Raw genomic sequence first — 22,640 nt, 5'->3', positions numbered from 1 at the left:
CAACCCTGGGAGGCAGCTGCTATTATTTTCCTCATTTTAGAGTTGAGGAAACTGAGGCAAACAGGGTTAAGTGATTTGCCCAGGGTCACACAGCTAGTAAGTGTCTGAGGCTGGATTTGAACTTAGGTCTTCCTGACTCAAACCCAGTGTTCTGTCCACTGCTCTACCTAGCTGACACAGGTAGCTAGACCAAGCAAGTCTCAGGGACAACTTCCTTCCCTGTTAGGGACAAAATCAGCCTAGCCCCCCTGGCAGGAGTCCCAGTCGATATGAGTTCTCCCACAGGCCCAGAGGGGTGACTTGCTCAAGGTCACACACTCCCTGATCTAGCAGTGGAGCCAAGATTCATACCCAAGTCCTCTCACTACAAATCCAATATTCTCTCAAGTGTAACACAGACTTTATCTTTTATGGTGATTATCACTTGAAAATACAAAATATTTTCTAAGGCTTCCCCAAAAATAAAAATAGTGAATTTCAAAAATGCCACAAGATGGGAGGAGTAATAACATTCCATGGTATCTCCATGCCTGTAAGCATCTTATTATTTCATTTATTGGACAGATTTTATTTCCCCTGTCTTCAAAAAGCAGGGAAATGGCATGTTTCAGATTTCTCAGTGTCTTCAGAAAACCAAAACTCACTGAGCTGCTTCTTATTGTATTGAAGTGATTCTTTTTTCTCTAATTCCTTGACCCTCCATGAGCTCCCAGAAGGCAGCAGGGACTGTGTCTCACTTAATCTTTGGATTTCTCTCTGTGAAGGGAACCGTACTGTCTGGTTTTTTTTTGTTTTTGTTTCTTTTCCTTTTTCAAGTGCCAGACTCATAATATAGGGAATTCCTTGTGAGAAAATCCAGGCTTATAAGATGCAACTTAAAGTCTGAGAGAGTGGCCTAGGAGGGCGGGGGGGGGGGGTCTGGGAAGCTGCCCAGGACCACAGTTCATGGCAGAGGTGGGCCTTGTACCTCGGTTTTCTTCACCCTGAGCCCTGAGCTGGTTCTCTTTTTACTACCCCTGTACTCTCTCTTCTCTATGTTTTTGAGGCACTAGAACAGATGTTATTATACCTCAGGTGAATCCAAAAATGAGGTGGCAGCCATGCTATCAGAGAAGACAAAAATAGAAAAAGAAATGGTTAAGAGAGATAAACAGGGAAACCACATTATGGCATGAGAACATTTCATTCCGCTTGGTTGTTTTTGTTTTTGTTTTTGTTTTTTTTGAGACATAGAATAAATTTCACACATTGTTGTCAAACCTGTCCTGTTTGTGCTTCTTTCTGAACTTTGTTTTGTGCATTTTTGTGTCTCTATATAGTAGGCACTTAGTGGATGGGGCACTGAACCTGTGTTCAAATCCTAACTCATATGCCAACCAAATGTGGGCAAGTCTCTGCGCCCTCTCATCTGTAAAATGAAGGAGGTGGCCTGGATGGTCTAAAGGTCCCTTCTAACTTTAAATTAGATTGTCAGCTCCTTGAGGGCAGGGATTCTTACCCTTTTTTTTTTTTGTATCCTCAGTGCTTAGCACAGTGCCCGGTACACAATTAGAGCATAATAAATGTTTATCGGTTGATTGATTACGATCCCCCAGTTCTTCTCCCTGACTCAGTTTCAAGCTGTTTTCCTTTCCGCCTCTCCATCCAGGTATTCCGGACAGACCTGATCACAGCAATGAAAATCCCGGACTCTTATCAGCTCAGCCCGGATGAATACTATATCCTGGCAGATCCCTGGCGGCAGGAGTGGGAGAAAGGTGTGCAGGTGCCAGCAGGCACAGAGGCCATCCCTGAGCCTGTGGTGAGGTGAGTGGGTCCTGTGGTTTTCCTGTTTGGTACCCCGGTTCTTGGTGGCTGCCAGGCTTGATGGATAATTTTAAGCTTCATCTACATTCATACCTCATCCTGGGTTTGTCTGTGCAGTATTGTCCAGCAGAACCTGGGATGTTTTCTGGGGATCTCCTGGGGTCTGTGGATTTTTAGTGATGTGGGAAGTGGTGATGGAGTAGAACACTTTTTAGACCTTTCTGATATCTGTTTTATAGATCTCACATTCTCTTTAAGAAACTCTAGTTTAAAAACCCTATCTAGTAGTTTCCCCTGTATTTTATTATTCCCATCATAAAAGGCCTCACCTTTAGACTGCCCAGGCCTTTTCCTCCCTTTGCAGTCTTCTTACATTCTCCTCCCCTTCACACACTCCAACAGCTCTGTCCTGCTTACTGTTCCTCACGCCCACATCTCCTTGGTGTCCCTGGCTATCCTCCAGGCCTAGAATGCTTTCTCTCCTCCCTCATCTCCCCACTTCCCTGGCTTCCTTCAAGATTCAACCCAGATCCCACTTTCTGAAGGAAGCGCCTCCTATCTCCATCCTCCATCCCTCCCCACCATCCTTCCTCCTGCTCCTTCTACCTTAGAATCTTACCCTCTGTGCATTCTGCATATCTCTTCTCTCCATAGTATTTGTATGTTGTCACTTCCATTTGATTGTAAACTCCTTGAGGGCAGGAATCATGTTATTGCCTTTTTTTGTTTCCCTGTCACTTTGCAGGTATGGTTCCGTAGAAAGTGATTTAATAAATGCTTATAGAAGACATACTAACCTTTAAAGCAGAGGTCTTTTTTGTTCTCAGTACTCCTTAGATTTTTAGGAAATCTTTCCATACCCCCTGTTCAGTGTGAAAGTATATGAATTCATGCCTATGCGCAGCAAAATAAAATAGATTACTTTCTTCTTCTTCAAGAGTATACCAAGAGAGGGGCACCTAGGTCGTAAAGTGGATAGACCACTGGCCCTGATATCAGGAGGACCTGAGTTCAAACCCAGCTTCAGACACTTACTAGCTATGTGACTCTGGGCAAGTCACTTAACCCTTTTTGCCTAAAAAAGTATACCAAAATATCTTTTAACTTCATTGATTAAAATCAGTTCAGGCTTTCTAGCATATTTCCATGAGATGATACAGTTATTTACCAGATATTCCCTGTAATCCATAGATAAGCCAATCATGCCCCAGGTTAGGAATCCTTGCTCCAGTGTTTGTTTCTAGAGCCCTTGCTGGACGCAAAATGGTGGCGTTAGGTCCAAGAAACTGACTCGGGTATTTGGTCACCAGTTGGCGAGAGTTCTAATCAGAGACGAATATCCATCCTCCAGACACAGGCTTATGTATCCATTCCTAGGAGGGTATGGGGGAGAGAGGGGATCTGTGGATTATGGCAGTGGGGCAGGAAAGGGTCTCTGGAGCAGGTGGAATTTATCAAACTGGGTTCTAATCATTTTACCTGCCAAGTTCTCTTCATGTTGTTTATCGTGCTACCCTTATACCCACTGAAGAAATTTGGGATTATTATTCCCTTCAACCTGGATGTTCTGGTTTCTTCTTCTGTTAAAAATAGCCAAGATTGGCAGCTGAAGCAGTGAAGCAGGACTTTAGGATTGACTCCCAAGTGGGAGCTCTTCCTGCCAACTTACGCTTCCTCATGAAGGAGGGAGTTTTTTAGTTAATATTACTTGGTACATCTTAGGCCTTAAGCGTCTGTGTGCTAGGTGCTCTTTGAAGACAGAAATGAAGCAGTTTTTACCCTCAGGGAGTTTACATTCTGTTTCAGGAGATGACACGCACATAGATGAGTATGTACAAAATAAATCCACTGTCATTTGGCTAGGGTGGCAGTGGGGGTGGAGTTGGGTGGGAAGGATGATCATGAAAGATTTCTTGTAGAGCTGAGCTTTGCTAGAAACCAGGGACCCTAGGAAGTGAGCTTAGGAGTAAGGAACCTGAGGCCCAGAGAAATGAAGAGATTTGTCCAAGTCCTTTGGGAAGCTCAGCAGGGCCCTAGCCTTAGGGTCACACTCTTTTTGCTTTTATTGAGTGCTTTAGATTCTCCGTTGATCTCGGAAAGGAGTTTATCGTCCTTCCGGGGTTTTGCTCGGTAGAACAAGTTGGCAAAGGAAGGGCGAGAGGTCTTTCAGGTACCTGAGGCAGCACTAGGGTGGCCTGAAGAGGAGGTCGGTAAGACTGTTGCTAGAAATACTCGGGTAAATTACGGGGAAGCATTAGTGGGGTGACCTCCCCGTTTTGAGGGAGATGGGCTTGCTCCAGATGAAGGAGTCATGGCAGCTTTTTTAATTTATGTCTAGATTAATAGCAAGAGAGATGAGCTAAATAACCTCACCCAGGTTATCTAGAGGGCTCTGCTTCTTTTTTTTCCCCCTAGACCTGGGACTTCAAGATACTTATAAGACTCTGATATTAGTGAAATACTTGGAGAATTCCCCATTGAAGCTGCTAATAACAATAGCCATTATTTCCTTTCTGTTTGTTTTTTCACTGAACCTGTAATTTCAGGGGTGTAGAGAATTCCCTCTACCAGCAGAGAGTTGACTTGGGACATTGAGAAAGTTAAGTGACTTGTTCAGAATCACCATACCCCAGATAGAGGCTGGACTTATAGTCATAGGATTATAGGTTTAGAACTGGAAGGAACATCAGAGCCCATCCAGTCCACCCCCTTCGTTTTACAGATGAGGAAACTGAGGCCCAAGGAGGTTTACGTAATTTGCTCAAGGTCACACAACTGGTAAATGTCCCCATAAATTTGACCCAAGGTCTTCCTGATTCCAAGGCTCTCTTCAGCTCTGTTTACTCAGCTCTCCTGAGAGGGTGGCAAGGTCCTCATTACTCCGAAATGCCACAGGTTCTTTGTTTGTCATTGTATATGTTTCTGCCACCGAACCCCAACCCTCCAGTAGGCCTTCTGCAGTGGTTTATGAGTTACAGTTGCCCAAGTATTTGTGGTACTGGTGCCAACTTGGTGATGAACCTTCTCAGATTTAAATTGGCTGGTCTTTGGAAAAGAATACACAGCGTGTTCCCGAGCTCCTACTTTTATCTTTCCATCTTAATAGGACTCAGCTGATCTTCAGTATCATTAAGGCCACCTTCATGCCATGTTGTGGCACAAGAATAGGATATTTGTGGATAAGGGCTGGGGTTTTTTTTGTTCAGTCATTGTCGGTCATGTCTAACACTTGTCATCCCATTTGGGATTTTCTTGGCGAAGATACTGGAGTGGTTTGCTATTTCCTTCTCCAGCTCATTTTACAGATGAGGAAACTGAGGCAAATAGGTTTAAGTGACTTGCCCAGAGTCACACAACTAATAAGTGTATGAAGCTAGATGAGTCTTCTTTACTCCAGGACTGGCACTCTATCCACTGCACCACCTAGCTGCCCTCTCCTGTGCTGGTAGCATCCCCATTTTACAGATGTGAATTCTAAGGCCCAGAGAAGTTAAGCAGCTTGGCTAAGGTCAGAGTGACAAGAAGGTGGACTGGATGATAGGTCTATAGATTTCAAGCTGGAAGGGAGCTCAAAGGCCATCTCTCTTGTCTCAGACCTTTGTTTTAAAGATGAACTACCCGCAGTCACAAGGTGTCAGAATAGGATCTGAATCCAGGTCCCCTGATACAAAGCCAGTGTTCTTTCTACTATATCACATTGGCCCTCTCAACTAGAGAGAGAACAGATAGGCAAGTAGATTGTTAAAGTCAGGATTTGAACACTCCTCAGCCTGCAAAGTGATTCTTAGACTTCTGATCCCAGCTGAGATTGACTTTGGTGTCTGATTGACTTTGGAGTCTGCTAGGCTCTAGAACTTTGATATGAGGGAAACATCTGAAAGTCCCAGTAAGACTAAGGTATTGGGGACTGAATGTACTATCCCTTCCAGAACTATTTGCACCGTAATATTCCTGGTGTAATATAAAGGGCCAAAATTTGGGTTCTGGTTTGGCCAATATCTTCATATATAAAATGGACAAATCCCTTCCCCATCTGTAAAATGCGGGAATTGGGCAAAGTGACCTCTCAGACGCCTTCCAGCTCTGACATTTCATGGCACTGTTAGGAAGAGGAACAAACTAAAATTAATCATGCTGACTTTGGCATATAGTCAAAGGTACTTTGCTCTTTGGTTTGAAGAAGTCACTTATCTTCTTCATTCAGCATGACCTGGGATAAGACATGCTGAAAACTTCGAGGATAGCAGATAGAGGGACATGGGTATTCCTGTCAGGGCCTCATTGGAGGCTAGACTGGTCCCTCAGGTTTTTCACCTGTTTTTCCTCTGAGTTGACCTGTAAGTTTCATTCTCGATATGTCTTTCTACCAAAGAGATTATAGGGCTTTAGCGGAAAGGGACCTTAGAGATTATTTGATCCAATCTCTCCATTTTACAGATGAGAAAACATAGACCCAAAGAAGAACAGTCACTTGCCCAAGGTCTCACGGAGCCAGGCAGGAAGATTCAAGCCCAGGGCCTCTGAGTCAGATGTAGTGTTCTTTCCACTGAATTCTATGGAGTGAGTCAGTCCTTGGGAGAGATTTTCAGATTTGGCTGTTCGGTCCCCATTTAAGATGAGACCCATCCAAAGCCACCATATCACAGTGGATTATAGAAGCTAGGGAATGTTGTCTCTGGAAGCTCCAGTTACAGCCAGCACTACCTAAAATACCTTGGTGTAAACTTCTGTACACGTGCATTTGCTTCCCAGGAATAAAAATTTTCAAAGAATTGAAACTTTAATGAGAAACCTAGACCCAGCTGAAAAGAAATGATCGAAGAGGGACCATCATTTGGCTTCCTGGGATGTTTAGGGGCATCTATTTTTAGATGCCTTTGATATACGCATCATTCCAGCCTGGATGCAGAAGTGTATTTCTGTAATGCCGAGGGCAGGTTTGAGGTTATTTCCAGATGGGAAATGACAGCATGGGCTGATCTCTGTGCTAGGTGACATCTCAAAGGCAGACTCCATTTTGATGGGCTGGGAAGGGCCCTTGATCCAGAAGGAGCCCCTGGGGCAAAGGGAGACAGGAAAGATATGTCTAAATTTCGGTTGCTGCTTTTTGTTCTACCTCCTATCTTGTACAGATCAGAACTTCCCCATCTTTCTAAGGCAGGGCACAGGGCAGACAGGCAGGCAGCCATGGTGGGTTAGAAAGAGGACTAGATTTACAATTCAGACTGGCCTTTGTGATTTACAGTTTGTGTGAGCTTGGACAAGTTACTGTCCCCATCTGGGTCTCAGCTTCTTGATCTAGAAAATGAGGAAGGTTGAATTACATTAGGTACATTCTGTACCTTTTTTGTCTCATGGACCCCTTGAGCAGTCTGGTGAAAGTAGTGGACCCCCGTCTCAAAATGACATTTTTAAATGCATAAAATAAGATACGCAGGATTGCAAAAGAAACCAATTATATCGAAATACAGTTGGCAGAGTATTACAGGATCCAGGTATGAGTGTGAATGACCACTTATCCTTCAGAGATGATTCTCAGTCAGGTGAGAAGCTATGTATTCAGCATCACCCACATTCTGACAGATGAAGCACCTGAAACCCAGAGAGCTTAGGGGAGTGACCCAAGGTCGCTTAGTGGCAGTGCCAGTGCTGGGTTATTATATTAACCAGCTCTTCATCTTATCCGTTCCTCTGTACCCTTCTAGTCCAGGCCGGACCTTTTAACATTGAGAAACATGAGAGCAATGCAGTGAAAGCCCATCCTAATATTCTTTTCTCTGTATCACTGTGCCTTATCAAAGGGATATCCTGGCAGATAACTTCAATCTCGGGAATCCCCAACTTGCTTTCAGACATTCTCCAAATGCTCTCTGAAGGTACGTGCTACTGACCTATCCTCTAATACTGGGGGCCAAGGGTGTGTTGACCAGTCCTCATGTGTGTCAGTGGGGAGCTCTCTTCTGCTTAAGGGGTTCTGCAGGTACCTTTTTGGTCTTCCGTTGCCTTTAATCCCATTGTACTGTTAATGGGAATTCTTTTTTCTTTGAAAGCCAAGAGTTAAACCTCTAGGCTTTTAAGCAATCAATATAAATTAAAACACAAGGATTATTCACGCTTCTGCCACTTCTAAAACTTTTTTTAAAGTGTCTTAAGAGGATAGATGTGATGCTCCCTGTTGCAAGAGCTCAGGAATGACAATAAAGCCTGAAAGACAGGGAATAGCTTTGAGGACAATAGACTGTCTTATTGGTTTCCTCTCGTATCACCTGATGATGGCCTATCGCCAAAGCGTGTTCTTTATCTTGTTACCATTCCACGTGCTGGGTTTGACGCACTCCGTAGCTTCCTGTCAAGCCTTTCGATGACTTTATTTCCACACCTTTTTTTAACCTGTTTCCATCTTCTGTTTGAATAAGAGTTCCAAGTGCTGACATCCCTGATCAGTTTGGGACTACAGACAACCTAGTACCATCATTGCCTAGCTTTTTCAGTTTACATTGATTCTTATCTCAGCTTGGATCCTACTCCAGAGAGGGATTGTCCTTTTTCTCCCAAGGGGTGGGGTAGGGGTAGGGGGACACCTAATCATATCGTGGTGCCTAATCACATCAGTGGTGAAACCTGTGGACCCTGCCTTAGGCAAGATGTAACATTGAAGGAGAGATGGAAGGGATTGGGGTTACAAAACTGAAAGCAGAGTCCTAATAGGCGTTCAAACCCACAAGGAACCAAGAAAGATCCCAGTTTTCGGAGTTAGAGGTATAATTAAACACAAGCCAGTAGCCAAGTCAACTCAGTGCTTAGCATTTGTCTTTAGCCAAATCGGTCTATAGATGGGGCATTTAAATCCCACCTGTAAGGTTAGTCTCAACACAAAGGGTTGAGGGGCTATAGGTGAATGCACTGAGCCCTGGAGTAGTGATTTGAATGGCCATTGATTAAAGGAAAGCCTACCCCACTTCCCCAACACAGAGATTTATACTCTTGGATACTAGAAATTTCTCCACTTCAACCTTTGTGGGATCCCTGCTGGTTGACCTCTATTGCTGAAAGATCATTTAGCTTACCTGAAGAAGATCCAGAAATTTATAGCATTGTATAGTATGTAGAATACTGTACTTGGATACAGGCAAGCCTCAGTTAAAATCCCACCTCAGTCACTTAATAGCTGTATTACCCTGGGCAGGTCACTTAACCTCGTTTTCTCATTTACAAAATGAGAGAATTTGATTCAATGATCTCTAAGGTCCCTATGAAAGATAAATCTATAGTCCCATGATCCTCCCTTTCTCATTTTAATCCCGTTGTTCTTTTCCCTGGGATGCCACACCAGGCCAGCTGGGCGTCTTCCAGCTCATGGTTCTTTCAGGGATGGGGATGCTGTGGGTCAGCTTCGAGAGGCCCAGTGTGTCATTTCTGACCTTCAGGTTCAGTTAAATTCAGTGAATGAATGTTTACTGATCACACACTTGCTCTACATAAAGTCCCTCTCTCCTTAGGCTGTCCTTGTCCACTTCTCTGAGAGACAGAAAATAGCATGTCTGTTTGGGAAGGTGCTGGGATGAGTGCCTGCTTTCCCCAGTCTAGGCTGGATTGGGTGTGCCCAGGGTGCCTCCCTCCCTGCCTCTTAGATAAGGACCGATCCCTAAAGTCCAGCCATTGTCTGTGGCTTGTCTGTTTACAAAACTCTTTGCTGTTGTCCTGTACTAGATGCTTGTAAATGATCATCCATATCTCTCTCTCTCTCTCTCTCTCTCTCTCTCTCTCTCTCTCTCTCTCTCTCTCTCTTTCTCTCTCTCTCTCTCTCTCTTCCTCTCTCTCTTTCATTAATAAAATAATTCTGGAACATTTACTAGCTGGGGTAATTAATTCCAGATGCTTTAATGGTGTTGGCTGATCAATAGCATCTTTTCTTTTCCCTAGAGAATTTATACTTTCAGATTTCCTTGGTTTTTACCAGAGGCAATTCCAAATGGTAGTTGCTTCATTAAATGGAAGTGAACAAAAACTTCAGTAGGGGTTACATAGATAATCAGGGGCAAATTCAGGATTCTAATCCTATTCAAGATTCCTTTACGTCCTCAGACCAAATCAGGGAGGAACATCCCATTCCAGGTACTGAACTGCTAGGAGCAGACACATATCTGTGGAGAGACCATGGTGTGACCTAGTATTCATTAGCCTATAAATGCATTTTGGTTGGCACTACATGGCCTAATGCAGGTGTCAAGACACACAGCCTGCAGGCCTCACTGCAGCAGGAAACACCCTCCAGTATGCAAACCAGATTAAAATATAATTGGGAAATATTTAACAAAATAAGTAAAACTACACTAGAACATGGATAATGTCAATATATGGTTTTTTAAGTCAGTATGCAGCCAGCAGGGATCCTTAAGTATGGCCCCATTTCTATTTGAGTTTGACACTGTTGGTCTAGTATATTAGACTTGAAACTTACAGACCAGGGTTTGAATTTGTCTCCATTACTTTTTTGCTGTGGGAATATGGCAGGTCATTTAGCCTCATCCTTGGTTTCCTTTTTGTTTTGTTTTGTTTTGTTTTCTTTGGCTAGGCAATGGGGTTAAATGACTTGCCCAGGGTCACACGGCTGATAAGTGTTATGTGTCTGAGGCCGGATTTGAACTCAGGTCCTCCTGAATCCAGGCCGGTACTCTATCCACTGTGCCGCCTATCTGTCCCGTCCTTGGTTTCCTAATCTGTAAAATGGGATACTAACACTTAGTGTCCTTATTTTACTGGATTATTGTGAGGAAAGTGCTTCCTACTCCAACATGGTGAGGCACCATGGTGTATTAGAAGAAGTGTTTGGGGCAGCTAAGTGGCGCAGTGGATAGAACACCATCCCTGGAGTCAGGAGGACCTGAGTTCAAATGCGGCCTCAGACACATAATACTTCCTAGCTGTGTGACTCTGGGCAAGTCACTTAACCCCAACTGCCTCAATTTAAAAAAAAGAAGAAGAAGAAGAAGTCTTGGCCTGGGAATCAAGAAGACCCGGCTTTAAATCCTGCTCAGCTCCTTGTTATCTGTGTGGTCTTGAGTAAGTTACATTATTTTGCTGGACCTTTATTTTCTAATCTATAAAAAGAGACGGTTGGACTACATGGTCTTTTAAGGTTCCTTCCAGTGGATCTCCCAATAATTGAAGTACAATAGAAATGAATCATTTTTAATTTTACCCAAACTGTGCATTCCATCAAGACCTTCCCCCGCCAAACCCCAACATGCTGTAGGCCTCAGCCCACCCTCTTTTTTTTCTACAATCTATTTTTCTTTAAAATGGCTGGAACTTTGCTCCCCAGGAGTTTTGGAAAAGAAAGAGGCTCATCAGAGGATTTGGAGTCTTAATGTTTTTTATTTTGTTTCAGTTTTTTAGGAGTTGACATCTTTGCCAAGACGTTTTGCCTAGCCAGCCTCACACCTGCTTCCTTGCTAAGTGATCCAAGAGAATTGATGACCTCACTTAGAAAATTTCCAATCAGTCTTTCTTGCTAAAAGAGCTGTTCAGGGCTTTCTGTGCCAGGAGGGGAAGAGACACAGTGTGAGCCAGTGGTTGGGCTGCTGTCTGCTTATATTTCCCTGGCCAGATTGTTTCAGACCAAGTTCCCTCTTACGGCTTCTGATGCTGACCATTCTGTCTCTAACATTCTTTGATTATACTTGTTACCAGGTGGCCTTTAGAGCTAGTCTGCTGTATGGTAAAAAATCAGCAGGTTGGTACCAAGCACCTATTGAAGGCCCTCTCAGGCAGACATGTGAGTAATACAGACAGGTCACAGCCTAGTTGAGGAAATATGTCTCTACATGGAGAGATAATTAATAGTGTCAGACAGGAATCAACTCAGTCTAGTGGAATGAGTGCTGAACTTGGAACCTGGGTTCAAACCTGGGGACAGAGGTACTCACAACCCAGGCATGGTTTGGAAACATTCTAGAAGGCCTGGTTTCAGGGCAAGATAAAGAAAGCTTGGCTTAGATTCTTTAAAATCTAACCATTGCTCAGATTCTTTAAAATCTAACCACTGCTCAGATTCTTAAAATCTAGCCATGGCACAGATTTTCACAATCTAGCCAGTAGCCCAACGGTGCTCAGATTCCTTAAGAGTCTAGGTACTATGGCAGATCTTCAATAAACCTTGTTTTTGGCTAGAAGGAAAAAAAAAAGGAATGCTCACTCATAGTAGTCCAGAGTCCCAGGAGCTACACCCAAGGTTCTGGGTGGAGGGAGAGGAGGAGGCTGGCTGGTGTGTAGGTAGTATAGTGTTGTATTTATGACTAGATGTCATGTCAGCCTGCTTCCAGGCAAGATATGGTCAAAGTGCACCTGTAATGTTCTTGGTGGCTAGGTGAGGAGGATAGCCATAATGGAACCAATGTGGCTGGGGACTTGTCCAAGGTCACACAGGTAGAATTTGAACCCAGGTCATCTGACACTAGAGCTAGAGTTCTTTCCAGGCTACAGTATTACTCAGCTAGCATTCTGAGCAAGTCCTCAACATCTGTTTCTCTGTTAGGTATTGAGATAGGTGACTAGCTGGCTTGATATCCTATTATTTAATTTCATGAGTCTGACTCTGTCAAATTTAGCCTTATTTAAAAGAAGTGAATGATAATAGGATATTAGCATTTGGGGCTTTAATCTAGTCTGCTGAGTATCATGGTGATAAATAGCCTAGTAGGAGATTTGGAAAAATGGCTGATTTGAGCAAGATAGCTAAGGGCCGAATCCTTGGTGGTTGTTTTTTCCCCTTCCATTATTTGTTTGTTTGTTTTTAGCAAATTTTAAAAGGCTGCTGTGTCCCCAGTACCCTGCTTAGTGCTTGGCACGTTGTAGACACCTAATAATGTTTTCTTGCTTTCTTGATTCTCCAAGGAGGAAGAGACCACCAAACAGGTGGGGAATTCTAAGGGTACTGAATTTCCAGAGGCTATAGCATGAATACTAGGGAGAGGTAGTTTTAGCTCTGCCACCTTGTGCTTGGGGTCAGGTGGCTCAGAACACTAGGCGTGTTGTAGTGTGATCCTCTAAAAATAACCATGGCCATCCAGGTGAAAAATGGACCTCAACTCTGTGAACATTGGGTCACTTACCACTAAAGCCCCTATAAGGAGCAGACCCGGGTTTTGGGTGGTCATCTAGGCCAACTTTAACACAATTCAAGAATTCCACTATTGAAATTTTAGAACTGAGATACCTAAGAAGCCACCTAATTCAATAGCACACCATCATTTAATCTCTGACCAAAGGCTTCCAGCGATGGGGGTATCATCTTCTTTCCACTTTTGGACAGCTCCATAATGTTCCAAAGGTTCTCCTTACATCAAGCTTAAATCTTATTTCTGCATCTTCTTCCTGTTGTTACCAGGTCTGCACTGTGGGAACCAGTCCAACACCCCTCCCCCAAACATGACAGTCCTTTAAATACAAGAGTAGTTGTGTCCATCCCTAAACTCCCAGCCCCTCCCCCAAGCCTTCTCTTCTCTGGGCTAAACACCCATGGTTCCTCCAGCTTAGATTCATCTGTCATGGTCACCAGTCCTTTGGCGTCTTTGTTTGGATGCACTCCATTTTCCCAGCACCCTAGGTGATATCAGAACTATGACCACTTGCCTGGATGTGTCCTGGAACACTTCCTCCATTGAGAAAGCCTAAGTTAATGTTCATTTCTTCATCTGCTGTGTCATACTGTCGACTCACTGAGCTTTTGGTCTGTGACAACCACCCAGGCCTTTTTTTTTGTTTGTTTGCTTTTTAGGCATTTGGGGTTAAGTGACTTGCCCAGGGTCACACAGCTAGTAAGTGTCAAGTGTTTGGTCTGAGGCTGGCTTTGAACTCAGGTCCTCTGACTTCAGGGCCCATGTTCTATCCACTGTGCCACCTAGCTGCTCCAAGGCCTTTTTCCTACCACTGTTTTCTAGACACACTTTCTCCATCCTTTGGTGCAATCTTTTGACCCCAGCATCAGCAATAATTAGGAATCCAACCTCTGCTTAAAGATTCCTAGGAAAGAGGAATTCAATGCCATGTCTGTTTGGAACAGCTACAAGAACAAAAGTTGGGCTGTTTTTTTTTCTTTCAATTTTTGTTTATTATTTAATTACTTTGGTTCTGACTCATTAAAGAGACATCATTTTGCCCGTTATTTTGTATGTTTGATTGTTTATAATGAAAATTTTATTACTTAATTTTTATTTTTTTGGCAAGACGTTGGGGTTAAGTGACTTGCCCAGGGTCACACAACTAGTAAGTGTCAAATGTCTGAGGTCGGATTTGAACTGAGGTCCTCCTAACTCCAGGGCCAATGCTCTATCTGCTGTGCCACCTAGCTGCCCCTTTTACTTAAAATTTTAAAAAGAAAAGAAAATCTGCCTCCCTCAAACTTCTACCCACTGGTCCTGGTTGTGACCTTTCGGACCGAGCTTCATTCCCCTTCTGCAGGACAGACTTAGCTATCATTGCCCTTTCTCTCTGCAACCCCCTCTATTTTTTTCTTCTCTGACCCAAACATTCCTAGTTACTTAAGTTACTCTTCCCCTGTTGTTTCCACTTCTCTCCTCTCCCTTAGTCAGCATAAGAAGGCTTGAGTTGCTCTGGTCAGAAGAGTTCAAAAGGACTTTGATCTCACTTAAATTCCCTTTTACCACCAGAGAAAAATTGCTGCACCTCTGTGATCTTATAAGATTTCTCCCCTGTAGGGAAGAGGCAGGGCTGAAGAAGGAATGCTCCTATCTAGGAGAAAAGGGGAAAATAGAGGATCTCCAAAAGCCCATAAATTATAGAAAATCATTTGGTGATTGTATGTCACAGAAAAAAAAACATAAATATAATTGTCTTGGTGGCTATAGCCCTCTAAGAAAGAAATTGAGAGTATTATTATCACCATTTATAGAAGAGGAAACTGAGGCCCAAAGATTGGAGCCTGGATTTGAATGCAGGTCTCTGAAGGACTTAAGTCCTTTGCTCAGAGATACACCATCCTGGGGGAAAAATCTGTAAAAACTTTTTTTCTTTCTCAGTTTATTCTGCCTCCTGTGGCCAGACCAGGCTTCTGACTCACCTCCACCCTTTACTCATGTGTTGATTTTTTGTTAATTTTCATTTTTTGTCAACATCTTTTGTTTTTACATCACCATTTCAAATCTATTGGTCCCCCTATCCTTCCCAGCTAGCCATCCCTTGTAACAAAGAGTGAAAAGGAGGAAAAAGATAGTTCAGCAGAACTAACCCATGTATTGAGTCAGTTAGTGTCCTTCCACTCCCACACCATCCCCCTACACTGAAGGAAGGGAGGGAACTTTTCTCCTACTCTAACTATTGCCATTATCGTTAAACATTTTTCACTTTCATTCTTTTTATTCTTTCCATTTTCATTATGGTCGTTATATTGCATTCCTGGTTCTCAGTGTATGTAAGGCTTCTCTGAATTCTTCATATTTATCATTTGTAGCACAGTAACATTCCATTACATTCATGTAGCATTGTTTCCCAATCAATATACCTCCATTTTGTATGTAGTTTTTACCTACCACAAAAAGTGCTGCTGTGATTATTGGCTGTATACTTCTGTCTTTGACCTCTTTGAAATATAGCCTTACCAGTGGGAAGCCTTTGCCCAATTCATTCCATCCTCTGGAATGTTTTTTGTCCTTTCTCTGCCTTTCCAAAGGCCATTCATCCTTTGAAACCTAGCTCCTGTTCTTCTTCCTCCATGAAGCCTTCCCTGATAGCCAATCCAGACTGCTTTCTTCTCTACTAAAGTAGTTATCATGTGAACCCCACAATCTAGGGCTTGATTAGTTTTACAAGTAATTGAGCCAGCTAGCCAGGAAAGTACAGGGAGATATCTAGCAATCAGCAGCAAGTAGAAACAAGGTGAGTAGATTAATTAGATAATTAGATTTCTACTTCTGGATTAGTTTCCATTTGGTTTTCCCCCTACCACTCACTGCCAATTAAAAGCAACTAAGAGATGATAGGGAGTGCTGGCATAAACCCGGGTTCAAGTCCTGCCTTTGGTAAGTTGAGCCTCAGACAGCTCCTAAAGCCTCTGAAGTAGCAGAGCAGGGCCTCTCTACATTTGCTAAAGGAGTTACTGCACCCGATGTTCTCTATACCAGTGGAACTAGAAATCTGGACCAAAAGTAAGTAAAAAGCTGACACTTGGATTCCAAAAGTACAGGAGTTCAAGTTGGGAGAAACATGGTTAGATAACAGTTTTCTGAAAAAAGATCTGGAGGTTTCAGCGGACTTCAAGTTCAATGAATCTGCAACGTGACATGGCAGCCATCAAAACTGAAGCTGTGGCAGGGCTGCATTAAGAGAAGAACAGTGTCCTGAATGAGGGAGGTGACAGTTCTGCTGTATTTCACCCTCATTAAACTTTACCCACAGTGTTCAGTTCTGGGCACCATATTTTAGGAAACACGTAGACAAGGTGGAAGGTAGCTAGAATGCACAGAAGACAGAGTGCCGGGTCTAAAGTCAAGAAGACTCATTTTCCTGAGTTTAAATCTGGCCTCAGATAGCTGTGTGACCCTGGGCAAGTCATTTGACCCTATTTGCCTCATTTACCACATCTATAAAATGAGCTGGAAAAGGAAATTGCAAACCACTCCAGTGTCTCTGCCAAGAAAACCCCAAATGGGGTCATAAAGAGTTGGATGCAACCTAAACCATTAAACAGCAAAGACAAGCTGGAGTATATCCAGAGGAGAGTGACCTGGATGGTGAGGAATAGAAAACATGCCATTCAGCATCATTTGAAGGAACTAAGGGTGTTTAGGCCATGGAAGAGAAGGACTTTGATGTGAAGAAGGAAGCAGATTCCTTCTCTTAGGTTGTTAGACCTATTGTAACAGATGGAAGTTACAAAGAGGCAGATTTGGGCTCGATGTCAAGAAAAACCTCCTAACAATTGGAGCTACCCAATAGGAGAACAGGCTGCCTTGGGAGGTCCTAGGATCCCAGGTTTAGAGCTGGGAGAGACTTGGGGGGTCATTTAGTCCAACTGCCCCGTAAGGCAACAACGTTTAAGCGACTTAGGGAAGGCCACTCAGTTGCAAAGCCAGGGTGTGAAATCTGGTCCTCTCACTCCAGCAGCCCAGTGTTCCAGGACAGCCTCCAAGTTTTGGAATTCTGCTCCCTGAAGGTGGGTAATTCAAACAGAGCCTGAATGGCCGCTTCTTAATGTTGCTGTAATAGGATGGCAGGGTCGGGAATGTGTCACCACAAGGTCATAGAGTCTAATCTCACTTTCCAGGTGAGTAAACTGAGACTCGGAGCAATTAAGTGACTTGCCCAGGGTTACACAGCTCATGGGGCAGCTAGGTGGCCCAGCAGATAGAGTGCTGGGGATGCAGTCAGGAGGACCAGAGTTCAAATCTGGCCTCAGACACTGGGCACATCACTTAACCCTGTTTGCCTCAGTTTCCTCGTCTATAAAATGAGCTGGAGAAGGAATTGGCAAACCATTCCACTATCTTTGCCAAGAAAACCCCAATGGGGTTACGGAGATTCGGATACAACTAAACGACAACACAGCTAATGTCCCAGCTGGGATTTACGCCCCATCCTATCTGACTCCAAATTTAGTTCTCTATCCACTGTACAGCTCTATCCACTATACCTTGGGCAGTTGGACCTTTGAACTCCCTTTCAGCTCTCAGATGCTTTTATTTTGATAGTTTTGTGTGTGAGAGAGAGCTAACTGTTCTGGCCCCACGGCCAAGTGCATTCATTGTCTACTTTTCCTATTTCCCGTCCAGTGTAGATGAGGACAGGGCACAGAAAATACTTCTTAAATTAACCAGCTTTATCTAGGTTCCCTGCCTTGGCTGAAGAAGCATTTCAGGCCGGTCATGTTAGCCCCACACTGACCCAGAGCTGTGTGGGAGCACTCCCAAGCCCACTGACCCTAACGCACATGACACACCCTACCCATGGCCAAGTTCACATTCCCCATCCTGCATCTGATCTGCCAAAGTCTAAACCCTAGCTTTTCTGGTAACATCAAGAGTGTAGCCCCAGTGTTCATCCCTCTTCTCAAGGTTTCTGAGCCAATGGCTGGACCTGTGGGAGGGAGGGAAAGGAAAGCTTGAGGTTTGGGGGAAAGAGAAGTTAGCTTCCTTCAGGGTTTATTGCCTGGAAATCACCACTGTTCTTTCTTTGCAACTACCAAAGCAAATGCATTGTAGGTGTTTTGTTTGCTTGGTGAGAGGAAACCAGCGATAAATCACTCTGCCTGCATTTCCTTTCAATGCAAAAGCTTCCTCACCCCCACCGTCATCCCCTTTTTTTTTTTTTTACACTGGGGCTTTTTCTTCAGTCACCTTCTCCTTACCTACATTCCTTCTAAATGAGACTCATCTCCTGCCTATAAATAACTCAGCTTAACAAAGTCTTTAGAAAGATCATTTTGCTCTCAGGCTTTGCAGATGCTGATGGTGACCTCCAGCCAGCCTGAGTCTCTGGGAATTCTGCCCGCCACACTGGAAGTTAAGAGTACTTTCTGCTATTAAAGGGCCAATGGTTCCTTTCTTGTGGGTGCTAATGATTGTAAAATGCCCGCCATCCAACCCTCAGGCTGTGTGTAGCTCTTCCTATTCAAAGAGAAGTGGGGTCTAACCCACCCACTGGGATAATAATACACTTTACTGTGCACCCCCACAAGCGCAATTAGTCGCCTAAGGGAGCACCCCAGTCAGAAGCAGCCTCAGAGGCTTCCAGGGGCATCCTAGAGCCGGCTCTAACTGGCTAGAGAGGGATCTGTTTATTAAATTTTCAATGTGAGTATTTACGCCTCAGAAATTGGCAGACGCTACAAATCCAGACATGGTTTATTGTTGTGCTTGTGGTCTAAACTTAAGAAAGTGTTAATAATAATGCAAATGAAAAGTAACATCCCCCTCCACCGAGGACTCGTTGTTAAACATTTACTAGCACACCCCTGAATCTGTCTAGTCTAAACTGTACTTAAATAGGAATGTTCTCTACCAGAGCCTCAGGCCTTCACTTGAAAACCTTCCGTGTTGAGGGAATTCACTTCTTTTTGTGACTATCTCTCACTTTTGGAGATCTGATTGTTAGAAGTTTTCCCTAATAGTTAACCTAGCTACACCGTCCTCTGCTACTGCTCTGTATGGTTCCTAGTTGTGACTTCTTAGGACAAGCAGAACCAATCCACTTTAGCTGTTTGAAGAAAAACATTCACATTTCCACTAGTCTTCTATTCTCCAGGCTAAATGTCCCAAGTTCCTTCTGTCTTCGAATGGTGTGGCCTTCTCACCATCTTGGTCACCCTATTCTGGATGTTTTCTGGCTTGTCAGTTTTCTTCCCAAAAACGTAATGCCCAGAACTAACTGTACTTAAAACCCCGGAGTTGTGCTTTGATCAGGACAAAGAAATAAGCACCTCTCCTCTCTCATTCTGGATACTAGACTTGGAGATGCAGACTAAGGTCAGATTGGGTCAGAGGGCTGCCAGGTCAAACACCCTGTTGACACAAACTCCAATGTCTTTTTCTTTTCTTTTTTCTTTTTTCTTTTTGTCTTTTTAATTTTTTAATTTAATTAATAAGACATTTTTAAAAATGTCTTTTTCACAACTTCAGTCTAAGAGCCGGAATGATCAAAAACCTATGGTTTTAGATCTGCTTAGCAGAGGGAGAAATTTTTTACTTCTAGGGACTTATTAGTTCAGAAGAAAGTTTTAATTTACCCCATTTTTAATCTCCAACATCCACTGCTCTGCTCTAGTCAGGCCAATATCTCCTGCCCACATCAAATGATAGGCATTTGCGTCTTTCCTTATGCTTTACACCTTCCCCTCCCCTGAAACACACACCGCTTTTCCGTTTCCTTTTGTGAGTTGTTTTCCTCCAGTAGCTTGTAAGCTCCCAGAGGACAGAGATTGTCTTTTTCATATTGCACTTAGCACAGTGCCTGGCACATAGTAGGTATGACCTATCTAGGTCCTCTATTCTCCATGAAGCCTTCCTAGTTTACTTTAGCCCTCTCTTTTTCCTTGTTTTCAAATAAATACTCATTGCCCATATTATGCATTCAACAGCATAGTATCATAGATTTCCTAGCATGGTTCATTATAGTAGTTTTTGATGCGTGTACAAGTTTTGGCTTCTCTACTAGATTATAAGCTTCTTCAGGGCAAGGATCCTGCCTTAGTCTTCCTTGCATCCCTTAGATGTTTGAGAAATAATTAAAATTAAATTGTGTTATTTTATAGATGAGTTCCCTGTAGCTCTGGGCTTTCCACTATAATATAAACCGGTTCAGGAATGGCCTTTAGGCCTCGTAGCCAAGAGCATAGGGTGTAGCTATCACCCAGACCACCCTCCAGGTGCAGAGCAAGGGAGTTTTTTCAGGTGTGGGTTGCTAGGGAACTGTGTGCTGGGAATCTAACTCCAGCCTCTGCCAATAGCTTGAGGTCACTTTTGAGTCTGGGTTGCTACGGGCTTAGGGTTTTCCCTTCCCTTGGGCAATCTGGAGCTTTTGGCTCTGAGAAAAGGTTTTCTCCGCTGGCTAGCATTACTAGAAGGAGGCAGATCTTCTCCAAAGCAACCGGATTTACCTCCTGGGGTCAGGAAGAAGACAAAATCTCGGCAGACAAACCCTGTAGAAACATTCTAAAAGCTGGTGTGGGCACATAGAATGGAACACAGTCAGAATGCAGAAGAAACACCGGATAGGGGCAGAAGACCAGAATTCGGTTCCTGGTTCTCTACCACTTTATGTCTCCAGGCCTCCACTTCTCCTGTAAAATGAGGATAATATTACTTGCATTATCTTCCCCACTGTGGTGGTGTGAGGAAAGTGCTTTGTGAGCTGAAAGATCCTGGGGAATTGAAAGCTGCCATAGAAGTTCGGAGATAGAAAGGATCTTAGAGGCTGCTAGGCCACTCGGTGCAGGGATTCCCTGATGCAATATAAAGAGTCTTACTGTGTGTGTGACCTTAAGGTAGTTGTCCTTCTTGGTCTCAGTTTCCCCCATCTGTAAAATGGTGTAGTTGGAATAGATGATTTCTTAAAGTCCCCTTCCAGTTCGACGTTCTATAATCCTATTAGAACGTCTACTGAAAGGAGGTCGTACTGTTTCACTGCTGGACAGCGCTAATGATTAAGTTTTTCTTCATACCTCATTTGAAACCTGCCATCCTGTGACTTCCCTCTAATTGGGCTTGTATCTACCATGTAGGATCATGAGGAACAAATCCCTCTTCTGCATGACCAATAACGCTTTACGTTATTGGTGTTCAAACAACACTTTGACTTGAGATGAGGTACCATACCCACACCCCAGAAGAGCGAGAAAAGTGACATTATTGGAAGGTTGTGGCCTGGAGAGATTATGGAAAAGGGTTCTTGGTGGGGAAGGAATGAGAAGAGCCCACTGAATGCTGCCAAGAAGAATGTCCACAAATCCCATGAAAGGCTGGCTTACAAGAGAGAATTTGCCATGTTTCCAGATTTTTCCTTTCAGCCAGAGAATAGCCCATTTGTAGCAAAGGCTGGAGAGCTGCAATGGACCTAATGGTCAGGGTGATAAGAGAGAATAACAGCAATCTGCATAGGACTGTGGCCCTGTAGGAAGTCCTGAGGTAGGTGACAGAGCCTCATCCCTTCTGCATTGGAAGCCAAGTCTTCATTTGGATTTTCCCTCTGGTGTTACTGGGGAAGCCCTGGTTAACTTGCAGAATCACTAAAGGACAGAATTTCAGAGTTGAAAGGAAGGATTCCTTTTGCAAAATCTCCGGCAAATTGTCTGCCTCCCAGTTTTTACTCAAAAGCCTCCAATGAAGGCGAACCTCCAGGCCCTTTCAGCTGAGGATCTCTCTTAACTTCTCTACGTGAAGACTAAATTTGCTCATCTACAACCTTTACCTATTATTCCGAGTTCTGCTCACTGGGATCAGTTAGATCAAATGTAATCCCTCTCACTTGACAGCCCTTCAGATGATTGGAAGAGAGTGATCTTTTCACCCCGAGTCTTTTTTTTCCCTCCAGCTAAAGATCCTAATTCCCTTCAAATAGTACTGATATCATGAATTTGAGTCCTTCCTCCATCCTGGTCGCCCACCCTAATCTATAGCATTCTCTGGTTAAAAAAAAAAAGGAAATAAGTTTAGTCTGTCATGACCTGTTCACAATGAAGCTATGGTCTTTGTAACTACCACTTCCTTTTCTAAGTGTTCGCTATAACCATCTCTGTAATAATATACTCAAGGATTTTTACCAGGAACCAAAGTCAAGTTCATTAGCCCAAAGTTTGTCGATTCCATTCTCTTTTTTGGAATGTTGTTGTATTTGCTGCCTTTCCATGATTATTCCAGATATCCCTGGCAGTGGCTTAGCAATCCAATCGCCAGTTCTTTTAGTACCCAAGGATGTAGTTCATCTGGGCTAGTTGACTTGAATTCTTTGTCATTGGCAGCTAGGTGTTTAATAGGTCTTCTCACCTATCATAAGCATCAGCTCCCTCTTAGTGAGTTTTGTTTCTGGGCTTTTGGGCCCAAAGATCAGAGAGAATAGAAGCAAAATGAGACGTGAACAACTTTGCCTTCTCTTTGTCACTAGTTATCATTGTCCCACGCACCCAGCAAAGTTGTCTTATCCCTTCTTTCATCTTCCTTATTTTTCCCCACTATAATTTTATAAACCCTTTTTGTTCTCTTTATCTTTTATTGCCAGCCTCATCTCATTCTGAGCTTTTGCACTCCTGACGCTGTTATCTGCTACTTTTTTACCTGACTTTGCTTCTGTCTTCTGTAAATGTCTTTTTATAATCTAAGTTCGTG

At 43.5% G+C, this 22,640-nt stretch overlaps 1 protein-coding gene across 7 annotated transcripts in view; it reads left to right on the top strand.

The window, feature by feature from the left end:
- JADE2 (jade family PHD finger 2) overlaps positions 1 to 22,640 on the top strand; it is a 197,889-nt gene that overhangs the window by 70,736 nt on the left and 104,513 nt on the right. For all 7 annotated transcript variants that reach the window (XM_020991214.2, XM_020991216.2, XM_020991217.2 and 4 more), the window contains one exon: positions 1,649 to 1,806. In XM_020991214.2, coding sequence (XP_020846873.1) covers positions 1,649 to 1,806 — 158 coding nt within the window. The remainder of the gene's footprint in view (positions 1 to 1,648; positions 1,807 to 22,640) is intronic.

Source organism: Phascolarctos cinereus, unplaced genomic scaffold (assembly GCF_003287225.1).
Source record: "Phascolarctos cinereus isolate Bilbo 61053 unplaced genomic scaffold, phaCin_HiC Scaffold_2;HRSCAF=192, whole genome shotgun sequence".
In the NCBI taxonomy this organism is placed as follows: Eukaryota; Metazoa; Chordata; class Mammalia; order Diprotodontia; family Phascolarctidae; genus Phascolarctos; species Phascolarctos cinereus.
Note: the sequence above shows the minus strand (reverse complement) of the source record. Positions and strands in the feature narration are given on the sequence as shown.